This window comes from Pristis pectinata, chromosome 2, assembly GCF_009764475.1.
Source record: "Pristis pectinata isolate sPriPec2 chromosome 2, sPriPec2.1.pri, whole genome shotgun sequence".
Taxonomy (NCBI): domain Eukaryota; kingdom Metazoa; phylum Chordata; class Chondrichthyes; order Rhinopristiformes; family Pristidae; genus Pristis; species Pristis pectinata.
The window spans coordinates 100,153,127-100,167,306 of NC_067406.1; the positions used below are offsets into that span (position 1 = coordinate 100,153,127).

At 41.5% G+C, this 14,180-nt stretch overlaps 1 protein-coding gene and 1 non-coding gene across 2 annotated transcripts in view; both read left to right on the forward strand.

Moving 5' to 3' along the window:
- cpe (carboxypeptidase E) overlaps positions 1-14,180 on the forward strand; it is a 63,192-nt gene that overhangs the window by 38,636 nt on the left and 10,376 nt on the right. The window contains exons 4-7 of the mRNA XM_052010227.1: positions 2,909-3,026; positions 5,428-5,610; positions 11,872-12,011; positions 12,560-12,659. Coding sequence (XP_051866187.1) covers positions 2,909-3,026; positions 5,428-5,610; positions 11,872-12,011; positions 12,560-12,659 — 541 coding nt within the window. The remainder of the gene's footprint in view (positions 1-2,908; positions 3,027-5,427; positions 5,611-11,871; positions 12,012-12,559; positions 12,660-14,180) is intronic.
- On the forward strand, positions 2,156-2,258 carry LOC127567582 (U6 spliceosomal RNA). Its single transcript, XR_007955921.1, has one exon. It is a non-coding gene; the product is annotated as a U6 spliceosomal RNA (small nuclear RNA).

Sequence of the window (14,180 nt, forward strand, 5' to 3'; positions counted from 1 at the left end):
GAACTCTTATTCAGTCCCTGTCTTTGCCAAGATTGACACAGAAATATGACACTTGGCTTCAGTTCAGAGCAGAACCCAGAGAAAATGAGAATCTTTAAATTAAGAGGGGATCTGAATGAAGTTTTCAAAGTTGAGGAGAGCTTTAATCAGGTAAATGGAAAACAATGAATGTGGTTACCAGTTGGCATAAAGTTCAGATGATTAAGAAAAGACCTAAGGGATGGAGTGGAGAAGGGAGGGAAGGAGAAGGGAACTTATTTATGGTTATGTTATAGAGCACCCTTTTAGAAACAGCAATTGAATATTTGAAAAGTAAAACTTTGGGAGGGTCCAGGGAAACAACAGACAGTGGACACTGGTGCTTATATGAAACAGAGACAAACAGCTTCCTTTGCCATGCAGTTCTTTGATTCTTTTCAGGAGCCCGAAAATACCACATCAAAGTGAAGATAGCTTTATAGGAAGGATGTTTTAGATATGAAAGCACAGGAAAGGACCTCAAATCTTCCAAATATTTACCTGTTTTAAAAGCAGTTAGGGATTCTACTTTCATTGCTGAAACCCCAATGTTATCTGCTCCAGAACTTCTAGCAGTCGTCTTTGTTCAGAGACTAAAACTGGACAGGATAGATTACATTTTCAAGATCACCACAATAGGTGGTGATTTGGAAGAGCTGCTATAAGACATACCTGATGAAATCAGAATTGTGGAACTTTGTTTGGTACTTGATAGAATTCAGAATACATTTTTCAACTGGTTCCATCATCCCTCCCATATCTGGTTCCACTTATTACCTTCCTTACTTATCAGATTCCAGCATCTGTCACCTCTTGTGTCTCCACTTATCACCTTCTAACATTTGTCTCTACTTCCACCTCCCCTTTCCTCATTTGTCCCTTTTTTTTTCTCTCGCCTTATCTATCTATCACCCCCCAGCCTGACTCTACCCACCCCCATCCCCCACCAGGCTCCATCTGCATATTATCTCCCCCCTCAATTGTTTCTACCTATCGCCTGCCATCTCCTGCCTCACCCCCCCCCCCCCCCCCCCCCACCTTCACCTCTTTATACTGGCTATCTTCCCCCTGCTCTCCTCTCTACACTCTCACTCCTGATGCAGGGTCTCAACCTAAAACATCAACCAATCTGTCTGCCTCCACAGATGCTGCCTGTCCCACTGAGTTCCTCCAGCAGTTTGTATTTTTACATTACACATTTATATTTGTTTTCTCAATGAATAACTCTTACTCGTACAATGGTAGTCCTGCAGATTGTAAATGTGCCTTGAATTATTCAGTGAAGGACTTTTGCCATACTATGGACTGTTTCCTCTGCTTTTATAAATCAGTCTACTGTTTATTCACTTTGTCTAAATTATCCCTCTATGCATGTTCATGTCATCTGCCTTTCAAATGGGTCCATCATCCAAGATGAATCTGGTGAACACAGAACTGCTGTTCTTTATATCACAGAACAGTTGTTCAACTGTTCTAATTAATCACAAATAGTCAATGTTTTGTGGTGTATTTCAGGTTATTTACAGATTTGAAGATGTCGTTTGAGGGAGTGTTTGTAATAACCAGACAAAATGGTAACCTATGATTGGCTGTAGGGTACTGTTCTATAGTGTGTGATTCCCTCATTTTGCTCCTTCTGTGGAAACTGGACCCGCCATCAGTGGCAATGTTTTATTGTTGGCTGGTTTGAAGACTGCTGTCACATGGTGCTTCTGCCCTTCTGCCAGTTTGTGTGTGTGTGTGTGTGTGTGTGTGTGTGTGTGTCCCATACACCCAGTGGGATTACCAAAGTTAATTTGTGGCATTTGCTGAGAATAGCAACTGGGAAAATCAACATGCATAATGGGAAAATGTCCTGTAGGTTACTGGTTTTATTGCAGTAACTTGTTCGTGGAACATGATGTACTGTCTTTATTTCTAGCCTTAGGCCATAGAGACTGATAATATGTGGTTTACAAATTATATAGTCTTACTCTGCTGATAAGTGCACATGTCTGGAAAGAGCCTTTGTCCTGCAATTTTATGATACTGTTTGACAGTATTATTCTCGAGGGTATTGTGCACAGAGCTGGCATGTATTTGAATTTACTCCCAACAAATCCACTAGGTGGGGTATTTGCTCTCTGAAGCTCCAGCTGTGCTTAATCTGCACCTCTACTAAAATTGGAATGGTACAGAGATGATTAACATGGTTCCTGCGCAAGGATGACAAGCAAATTTGAAAAGCGTTAAAAAAAAATTAAAGAGAAAGTTTTGCACAGTGGTGTAGTCAGAGGCTGTCAGGCAACATTGTGCAACACAAGAGACTGCAGTTCCTGTACTCTGGGGCACTGTTGGAGGAACTCAGCTGGTCAGGCAGCATCTGTGGAAGCAGAGGGATAGCTGACATTTCAGTTTGAGACCCTGCGTCAGGACTGAGTGTGTAGAGGGAAGATGGTCGGTCTAAAGAGGTGAGGGAAGGATGAGCCAGCAGGCAACTGGAGAACTAAGTGAACAAGCTTCTGGCACTCTCCCCTCTACACTCCCCTCTGCACTCTCAGTCCTGATGGTAGGGTCTCTACCCGAGACGTCGACCATCCATCTGCCTCCACAGATGCTGCCTGACCCATTGAGTTCCCCCAGTAGTTTTTTTTTGCAACAGGCAACTTTGTGAACCTAAATGAATGGAAATACAAGCAGTAAATCACTGGCTCAGGAAATAATAAAACAAAAAACATGCACTGATTGAAAATACGTAAAGATTTTGTGCAACAAATCCAAACTCTTGTGATTAACATCCTGGGTACAAAAGTCTTTGTGGCCAAGTTCATAGTGTATATGAATATTCTCTACATCCCAAGCACTTGGAAGATCTATTGCCTGATGCATTATTGTACTATTATTTCTGCAGCTCGCTCCTGAGGTAAAAGCCGTCATTCACTGGATCATGGACATTCCATTTGTGCTCTCTGCAAATCTTCATGGTGGTGATGTTGTAGCAAACTATCCTTACGATGAGACTCGAACAGGTAAGTATGCGTGAAATTTCTTGAAAAATGAAGTTTGATAGCATAAAATAAACACCAAATGAGAGCAAAGTAATGCCACCATGTTACTTTCTGAGGTTAGCACTGTTATGCTCAGATTCAAGACTGAACGTGATGGCCACAAAATGGCAAGGCAGGAGGCAAAAATCCATGTTGTGGTGTAGCGGGGCAGTAAGTAACCTCATCTGTTACCAGGAGTGTGTGCAGCAGCAGTTGTGGGGAAAGCTCCAGCACAGCTATTTGCTTCAATGCAAATTTCCCACTTCAGACAAATACAAAGTTGATTTTTCAAAATTTTACAGTACTGACAACTAACTTTGGTTTTAATTTGGTCAACGTTATGTTTTTTGACATAACCTTTTCAAATATACAATTCCGTCTGATAAACCTGAGGTAAAAAGCATCATGGAGAACGATGGGTGATTTTCCACACCTGATGACACCTCAGCTCATAGTTTTAAAAACAACTAAGATTTTTCATTATTGGCAAATGTGATCACAAAGTGATTGATACATATGTCTTTAAGGTGCTTTTCTGGACATTGATATTTTAGAAGTCTTATACCGGTAAAGGCAAATGGGAAACTCTAGTTACATGGTGGAAATCCATACCGCAAACAAATATTGGGCAGGAGCTCTGACCCTGTAGCTCACCAGCATGACAATAACAGCAATGATAACCTAGTAACCCTCAGCTACCCTGCCAATTCCAAATGGAGTTTGACACTCTTGCCCTTTGGTGAATCTTACAGTGTGCCTGTCTGTTTGGCATGCACAGGAGGTCACATGACTAGCCCTTGAGTATGCCTATGACATAAGCATTAAAGGCACACCCATCAAAAACTTGGATTTTCCATTTTCACAGGCAGCACTGAGTTCTTTTCACTGTTGGCTGTTTATGTCCACCTTTCAGGTGAGGCAGAGATTCATGTGCACCACCTCCAACCTGATCTATTGCATTCAGTGCTTGCGATGTGGCCTCCTCTACATCGGTGAGCCCAAGCACACGAGGCAAACGTTTTGTGGAGCACCTGCACTCTGTCCGTAATGGTCACCTTGAGCATCCAGTTGCAGGTCATTTCATCTCCCCTTCCCATTCTCACAGCAATCTGTCTGTCCTCGGCCATAGTGAGGCCAAACGCAAAGTAGAAGAACAACACCTCATATTCCATGGATAATCTACTAACCCAATGGTATGAATATTGAATTTTCTAATTTCAGGTAACCCATGCCCCCTCTGTTCCATTCCGCTCCGCTTCCCAACTGTCCACTGAAGTTCTCTGCCTTTGTTCACCTTTTCCATTCCTTCCCCCTTTGTTGCCAAGACTCATTACCCTCCATCTACCCGTCATCCACATACCTATCCACCTGGGTTTCTTTTCCCTTGGTTCACCTTTCTTATCCCTTACTGCTCCCCGCCCCTACCTAGTTCCATCTGCTCATCATCCCTCCCCTATCTTGTTCTGCCCATCATCCACCAGCCTCTGTTTCTACCCTTCTCCTTCCCTCCTCCACCCTGTTCCATCTGCCTAAGCTTTCCCACCTCTTATCTGGTTTCACCTATCACCTATTAGCCTCCGCCTCACCACTCCCTCTCACTTCTACACACAAGCTATCTTCCCTCTATACTCTCAGTTCTGATTCAGAGTCCTAACCCAAAACGTTATCTATCGCTTTACCTCCATAGATGCCTCTTGACCCACTGAGTTCTTCCAGCAGATCTCGGTGGGTCAAGAGATTTTGCTACAGATTCCAACATCTGCAGTTCCTTGTGTCAGTCACTCTCTGTAGTTGTTAAGGTTTAGTTCTGCTGGGGAGTGCTCCCTAGACGACTTTTAGATTAGATCTGATGGCATTTCAGAAGCAACAGGAGTGGTGAATTGTGTAAAAGCAACAGTGGTGGATTCAGCAGTGGGTATTTGTACAAATTTGTCTAATTGGTCCAAAGATTATTGTATAGGCTGAAGTGTGGTCTGACAAAAGTAAACACCGTAATGCTAGAAATCTGAAATAAGAGAATGCCAGAAGTACCCAGTAGGTCAGGCTGTATCTGCGGAGAGAGAAACGGTGCTGATGTTTTAGATTGATGACTGTTTATTACTTTTATTCAAAACTGATAAACGCCTAACTCCTAAATGGTGAGTGTAATTCTCTCTCCATACTTTGCCAGGATTTTCTGTTTTGATTTCTGGCAAACCTAACCTTACATTTGTACAGTAAGTCAGGTCAAAATGAAACAGCTAATTGAGATCAATCTGCATGAGGGAAGAATTGTACCTTTATGTATTAGTATTAGTGATTGCAATAGTGAAATTACGTTTCCAATGAAACGATTTGTATTTGTTTCCGCAGTTTGTTTCAAACATGCATTCTTGTTTGTCAGGTTCTTCACATCAATATAGTGCATGCCCAGATGACAAGATTTTTAAAAGCTTGGCTGAAGCTTATGCTTCTTTAAATCCAGTCATGTCAAACCCTAATAGACAACCATGCCGCAAGGATGATGATGACAGCAGCTTTATTAATGGAACAACAAATGGAGGAGCTTGGTATAGTGTTCCAGGGGGTAAGTGAAAGTGAATCCATGAACAATGGAATCATATTCTGTCATGTGTAACTGTTATTTATTGCAGGTACTTTTACAGTTTTATTACTCTTTGTAACAAAACTCATAAAAGAACCAAACCTTCTCTGAGTCTTAAACAAAGAAACATTAATGTGTTTGGATTTATACAATATCATACATTTCCCTAGAACACACCCAAAGGACTGCACAGCTGTGGACTTAATTTCAAGTGTAGTGACTATTGTTATGTAGGCAAATGCTGCAGCCAGTTTACATAAATATCCCCAAACAGAAAATTAAATAAGTAGCTGGTTAAGCTGCTTCAATACTCTTAGCCAAGGGGTGAATTTGACCAGGGTTATCAGGAGGACAGCCTCCACTTCCCGGAAATACATGCATGCAACAAGTCATCATTGATTGCTTGTGCTAAATGCCAAGTACAGTAAAGCTAGCTTCAGACTGTAGTCCACTTCCAAAATTTGTTTCCCTTGATAAAGCGTTCATCTCTCAATGGCCAGCTTTTCATTTTGTGGATTAAGAGTAAACACTCAGGAATATTTTAACTTTGAGAGTTAGGTTTTAAGGAAATTACAGTTAAATGGATGATGAGTATTTTAACGCGAAGGAAAGTGGTGATTGTGAAAAGCTCCACGGCATTCTTTTGTGTGTACAGAGAGAGGGGAGTCATTTGCATGGAATTAGATGTTGTGAATAGCAAATTAAAAATCTAACCATGTGATTGTCAGTACATGAATTTTACAATGGGTTAGGAAAGGCAAAATCCTTGCCAGAATGAGAAGGCTAGTTTAAGTTCTCCTGTTTTTTTTAAGGACATTTTACTATATTGTGTCCAAAGTAAATGCACCACATAGATCTTTATGCATTTTTTAACACCAGGAGGGTGTACTTTCAGAGTCTGTCTATGGACTACCGTGTATCATACATCCTTGTGGATAACATTTAGGATTACAGGTTGAGTGCCATGGGAACCTATTTAAGAAACTGTTTAATAGTGGACCCAGTTATGGATATGTATTATTTCTCAACAGGTAAGTTACACAGGGGAATTGTGACCCCATCCACTACCCTGAATGTTTACTTGCTCCAAATTAAATAACTTGCTAATGTGCATGGGGACACCACCACCTGCATATTCCCCTCCAAGTCCCATACCATCCAGATTTGGAAATATATCATTATTCTTTTGCTGTTGCTAGATCTCCATACCCAATTGCAAGAGTACCTCCACTGGAAGGCCTGCAGTGGTTCTAGAAAACAGCTCATTACCTTTACAAGGGTAGTTAGGGAGTAACTATCAACCTTGGTCTTGATAGTGGCACCCACATCCAGCAAATGTGTTTTTTTTAAATATGTAATCTCTTTTTCAGCACAACCATTTGGACTGAATGTCCAAACAAAATAAATGAAATGACAGACTGGGCAAGTAAAACTGGGAGAACTTCACTTGTGTTCATTTGAAGCTGCAATCCCTTTAGACACAACTGTGCAGCTCCTCAGAGTAGCCAGTGTGGTGTAAGGATTAGTGGATATAGGTTTTGATTCCTTCCTCATTGCTCCTAACCTTACCTTGATGTTGCTGCAGGGAGCCTTGGGGAAGAGGCCAGGCATCTTCTCAGGCAGAGGAGAAAATGCAGGGGAGAGCTTTCCTCAATCTCTCGGACTTGAAGCTTGGAATAGAGGTTGCCGAGGAAGCAGGAGGACTGCTTCTGAATGAACATGCATATCGGGCTGTGTTAATGAATCTCCTGCTAAATTCTTTGAGACAAAATCCTCATCTAGTTCTAAAGATGTTTTTCTACTTTGTCTTAGGCAGTCCTTTGGGGTTGATAGTGATTTGCTTCCACTCTTATTCTGTGAGCTCTAAGGTGAGGCAGGAAGGGGAGATGGAGAGAGCAAGTTGGTTGTTTGGAGCTGGTCCACTCCTTCCGTTCTTTGTGTTCTGGATGAAGAGACTGCCGTACCAGATGCTGCTTCTCCCTCTCAAGCAGTCAGGGTCTAGGGATTCCCAAAAGTCAGTGAGGATGCTACATTTTTGTGAGGAGGTGGTAAGAAAGTCCTTGAAGCATTTCTTTGGTGCACCCTGATAATCTCTGCTGATGTTGAGCATGAAAACAGGCTTGAGTATAATTGCTGGGCCTGGGAGAGGACACTGACACTGGTTCACTTCTCCTGCTGGTGGATTTGGAGGATTTTGCACAGGCAGTGGTGGTATCCCTCTGATACTCTGAGGTGCCTGATGTAGAAAATCTAGGTCTCAGAGTGAGGAAATTCAAACACACAGATGCTTGATCACCTGGTGTGTTTTTATCTTTCCAGATGAAGGAGGTAAGAATGCAAATTAGTGTCTGAAGTTTCTTTCCACCAAGGTCTAGAACTTCAGCAAGGATGCCCTCTTCTCCTAAGGCCTTCTTGGATTTCAGTTGGCATTTGGCCTTTTAGCATCTTGTTGGTCTAGCATTGTGGCGAGACTGAACTGGATGCTTTGTTGTAGTGTGCGGGGAAGGACACTTGTGTCAAGAACAGAGTTACAGTTGAATGGTTCTTCTGAGTGCTCCTTCCAGTGCCTGCTGATTGCCTCTCTTGATTCTCCGTAGAGTGGGTCCTCAGGTGTTTGTGTTGTAATACAATGCCTGTAGAGACATTTTTCACTTGAGATATGGTGGAGTATCTAATGCTTTGTATTTGTCATAGTCATAGAGTTATAAAGTATGGAAGCCTGTCCATGCCGACCAAGGTGCCTACCTGAGTTAGTCCCATATCACTTTAAACCTTTCCTGTCCATGTTCATCTCCAAATGTCTTTTAAACATTGTAATTATACCCACTTCTACCACTTCCTCAGGCAGTTTGTTCCTTATACCCACCATCCTCTGGGTTTGTGAGTAATTCTTTAATCTCCTGGTCATTCTCATCAATCCAGTCCTGGTATTTTCTGGTGGGTAAGTCAAATGTCTCTTCACAGATGCTAATTATGGTGGACTTCAGGGCAGTTCAGATGAATGAACACCCTGTGGTTCCTGTTGGTTTGGGGGTGGGAGGCATTAGGTTGTCTATGAAGTGATGTCTGAGGAGAGTTATCTCTGCAGGGCCATTTGAGACTTCCAACATTGATTTTCTTGTAGCGTTGCTTCTGTTGGTGCCTTTGCTTTGGAACCCAGCAGATGGAGATAACAGTGTGGATTAGGTGGCAGGCATGCTAAGAGTCATTTGTACCTGGCACAGTGACGTGGACGTCCTTGTGATCTCCCACTTGGACATGTACCAGAGCTCTTTGTGATTGTCTCTCTGATGAAACAGGTTGTTGGCTATGACTTTTTCATTCAAAGCATTTTGTGAGGAGAAGGAGTCTGTTGAAACTAGTTTTCCCTACTCTCTGCTTTCTAGTCACACCTTTCCAGAGGTTTGCACTCTTTCTGATCCTGGCATTGAAGTCATCCAGGAAGATCAACCTGTTTCCCTCTAGGATGCAGGACAGGTCAACTTAAATTTGGAGTAGAAATCTACCTTGGCATCACTGTGTAATGGCCAGTGTTGGGGCATAGGCGTGGTGACCATGGTATGCTGGTTCTACATTGAGGGAGCCGATGGATCATGATCGCTTATGCTAGAGGAGGAACACTGAGATGCTATTCTAGCTCATTTGTGACAGCAAAACCTACCTAGGAAAATAGCGTTTCTCTTCCAGTTTGCCTTTCGAGAAGATATAGCCATTACCGTTTCCTGCCATCAGGTCTCATTCAGGGTGGTGATGTTAAAGTACCTGATTTTCCAAGTTATGAAAGTGTTTAGGTCTCTCGCTATTTGGACTGTCCCTTAGGGTTCTGGCATCCTAGATCTAAAACTTCTTACTGAGGAGTGGATGTTGCCTGCGCAGGGTTTCATTGACCATGGGACAACCTTGCATATTGGCTACCTCATGTTATTGATAAAGTGAGGTCATGGTCTGGAAACAAGGGACATCAGTGGCAAGAGGGGGGCAGCAGACAACTAGAGACTACAGTCACACACATTTGCCCTTATTCACTACCTCCACTTCAGACCCCCCTCCTGCCCCCACCTTCCCCTGAATCCTTCTCACCCTCTGTCACCCTGCCCCCTGTATCTTCTCTTTGGTTTTTCCTACCCCTAACCTCCTGCCACTCTCCTACCCTTACTCCTCTGCCCTTTCTCTCTCACCTTATCATTTGGTCTCCTCTGTCCTCCTTTCCACTTCTTCCTTTACTTTTCCAGATCTCATTCTCTCTTTTTCTTTCACCCTCTGTTTTTCTTCTCCTCCTCTCCACTTCACCCCCCCCCCCCCCCCCCCCCCCCCACACACACACACACCATTAGTCTCATAAATGAGTATTCTAGTTCCTGTCAGGGGTAAGTTACCTCTGTTCTTTAGTGATTTCTTGACTGAACTTGACAATATGGACCCAAGCACAAATGTTCAGGGCTGCTGCCACCTAATTATCTAATAGGAACAGACAGCCTTAACTGGAAAGGTTGAGGAACAAAGCCCAGTTGTTGCAAAATTCTGTGGAAACATTTGCTTATAAATTTAATCAAGCAGCAAAGTTTATTTCAGGGCTTCGTGATTGAAAATGCCCTTTGCACAAAGTAAAATGTGATGAAGACCACTTCTACGTTACTTCACTCTGGATATTTGACTGGGCATATTCTGGTGTGACTTATGCTTGTGTATCTAACTTGTTCCCTGTATTATACATCAACTAATTGCATTTCCAGTGTGTTGGGACATTAGTGCTGCAATGAAGAACATTGTCTATGGGTGGATGTTATTGAGGACCCCTGGAACAGCCAAGTTTTCCTGGTGCAGCGTTGGACTGGGACCCCACTAATGTAAATCCATACTTTGATCCTCTGCACCCCTGCAGGGTGCTGACCCAACTTCTATCCTTACCAGTTTCACCCTTGTCTCCCCACTTGGCCTAGCCTTGGACCTCCGGCCTGATCTCCTGACTTCCTGATTGATCTCTTGCACCCCCCCACCTCATGACGCCCCTTATCACCAAGCCCTCTAAGCCCTTCTGAGGGTCTGAGGTCCGGATGCCTCATTCCTTGACTCTCCAGTAGTCCCAATTACTCAACCCTCTGAGGCCATAGATGATATGTACATTTATTATGAAACCAGACATTGTTTGATGTACTTTTGGAGAAAATAGCACAGCATTACAACTATGGTCTACTGGTGCTTTTTTTCTCCAGTATGTTTATAGTTGAAAACTATTCAACAAATTCAGTTTTTTGAGAAGGGAACCATTAAGGTAAAAAACTGCACACTGATGACTGTGGAACCATCATGTACATCTGTACCACCTGTGGTAGGAGACTTCTGCAAGCATTTTAGCAATACATTGCAGAAAGGACTGGATGTTTGAGTTGCCATGTACAATTAATTTCCTATCTTAAATGGAATGACTCAATGCCTTTCCTCAATGTTTACTAATTAGCTCTGCTGAACTTTAATCTATGGAGAAGGTCTAATGGTCCTAAAGAGATCTTTCACGGTCTGAAAGATGGTTCTCTGCGACCATTAGCAGATGGCTGGTTTCTTCTATCCGGACCTGTGAGAGGTTGTGCATCTAATGTTGAAGTCTTCAGGGTCTCTTTAGTGGGGAAACCATTGCTGAGTGTATTGAAGCTGCCACAGCCATCAGCAAACACCAAAGTCCTAGTGCATGCGATGACCTCAGATTATGGAATGTAGAATGAGGGAGTTCAACAGAAGGGAATTGGACTGGTTAAATCTAAAGGTGACAAAGGCATGGAGGAGGATTTCATTAAATGAGCAAAGTAGGAATTGTATTGGAGATGCAGGTCCTGATGCAGGGTCTTGACCTGAAATGTCAACTATCCCTCTGCCTCCACAGATGCCACCTGGCCTACAGGGTTCCTCTAGCAATTAGTTTTTTGCTGGGAACTGTATTGTTGTCCGGTAGTTAGAACAGTGCCTGCTGTTTCCCCCCTTTGCATTTGCGTTCAGATCACTAGATGGGATTTTGGATCAGGAATTCCAGTTGACTCTTTACTATCTAGTTTGGGAAGAACACGTTTAAATGGGACATGCTGCTTAAAATGAATTAAATCAGCTGAGATTAGAAGCTGAACCTTTACATTACTAATCTGTATAGTATATTTCCATGTTGTTGTGCTTTTTTCTCATTGTATCATTGCTCTCTTTTGTATATCACAGTTAACATCGGATCTTGTAATTTTGCAATCTTTTATTTCCCAGGTATGCAAGATTTCAACTACCTGAGCAGTAATTGCTTTGAGATCACATTGGAACTAAGCTGCATCAAATTCCCACCAGCAGACACACTTTCACTATACTGGGATGAGAATAAAGACTCTCTCATTAATTACATTCAGCAGGTTAGCAAAAAAAATAGTTGCGGTAGCAAAAAAGATGTGCCATTAAATCAAACTCATTTAAAATGAGTCATTCTTCACATTCGTTATCTTTTACATAACTCATGATTATGGAATGTGTGACATTTCTGCAGGTCTGATCTTTTATCACTGTTAAAGTCAAATTGTTTCTAGCAATGGAGAAGTGAGAAACAATATTTAACTTTCAGATGTTTGATAGGTCAGGCATAGATAAGGATGTTGGTACATTGAATATAAAGTATTTGCATCAGTGAAGATTCTTATCATGCAGTAAAGTTTATCCTTAATGCTTTCTTTTTGACTTTGTTTTTTTTAATTTTGTTTCTAGTAACATATGATTTGGGTGCTATTAAATGCAAAATAAAATAATCATACAGATATATTTTTCTCTTTTGCTCTGCATTAATGTTCTCAGGCAACTGGGCTTTTGAAGAGTGAGACAGTTCAGTTCACAACCAACTCGCCTCCTATTCTTGCAGAATATATAGATGTCATTTGGTAGTAATGACATAGTTATGTTTGTGTTTCAGGTCCACCGTGGCATTAAAGGTTTTGTCCGTGATTATCATCAGAACCCAATTGCTAATGCTACCATATCCGTGGAAGGCATAAATCATGATATCACCTCTGGTATGTTTGAACTTATTACATTTTTGGGTTAGGGAAGTTAGTGGCAGTTTGGAGAAACTCTGGTGAATTTTAATTTAAACTAATCTTTATTGATTAGAGCTCATGAATCTTATTACCGGTGGATCCCTTGATGAGATGAATCTTCCATTCCCCTCCACCTGTCTCCAACACCCTGAGCTATGCACCCGGACTGCACATTTTCTGTCGTAACACTACACTCTCTGAACATATATAAATAAATCAAATTCAAGGATGATGATTCAGAAGCAGAGAAAAAATAAAACTGTACAACATGGAAGGAGGCCATTTCACGAATTAAGTCTGCATCAGACTGTGAAAGAGATGTCCAGCTAATCTGCAGATCTTTCCCCATATCACTACAATATTTCTCCTTTAAGTATTTGTACAATTCCCTCTGGAAGCCTACTGTTAAACCAATGGTTCAATTTCGGTTTCAATAGTTATTGAAGGCACAATTCAGTTGTGTTACAAAGCTTTTTCTTGTGTAACCTCTTTTTTTTGTGGTTCCCTTAAATCTGAGTCCTCTGCCTATTGAACCTTCAACCAAGGAAAATAGTTCCTCTTTATTTTCTGTAGCTCAACTTTCATGATTTTAAATATCTGTATTAAATCCACCCCGTAAGTATATGCATGTAACTGTAATGGTTCTCATCCCAGAACCATTCTGATAATTCTATTTTGTACCCTGTCCAGAGCCTTCATTTCCTGTCTTAAATCCATGCCCAGAATGGAAACAGTACTCCAGCTGGAGTTGAGTTGGTGTCATGCACATTTAAGATATTTGGACTGTGTACTTTGTGGGGTGGAGGTCAATGGAATGGAGGCTCTGAAAGAGAGTACAACGCATAACATTTATTATGCATTTCATGCATGTGATCAAGGATGAATTTCTACCTGATGTCCATATTTAGAAATCACTAAACTGTATATGCTTTATAATCTGCTTTGTTACCCTGTACTACCAGCCCCAAAAATTTGTAAATAAGTACCCTCATTCCTGCACCTTTAAGCTTGCATCTTTTAACATGTATGGTCTAGCCTCATTCTTTCTGCCAAATGTGTCATCTTACAGTGCTCTGTGGTGAACTTGATATTTCTTGTGTATATTACACCAGCATAATTGTGTCATTTTGAAGTACATCAATGTCTTTTTCATTACTTACTGTGCTTATAAGTTTTTTTTGTCACTTTTATTCTCTAAGCTTCAATTTTGCTAAAAAGTCTAATATCAAACACTCTTTCAAAGTCTATGTAGAGAACAATGGCCTACATCCACCATCCTTGTTACCTCATCAAGAAAACTCTGTGGAGTTAGCAGATAAACATGATATTCTCATCGCAAACCTCTGCTGCCTCTCTTTCAATGTTAGTGCTTTTCATGTTCGCTGTTAATTTTCTTGCAGATAATTAATTCAATGAGCTTTACCACTACTAATATTAAATCAATTTATTTGTAATTGTAGGTCAATCTGCCTTGTTTTTTGAATTGGTATCTAAAGT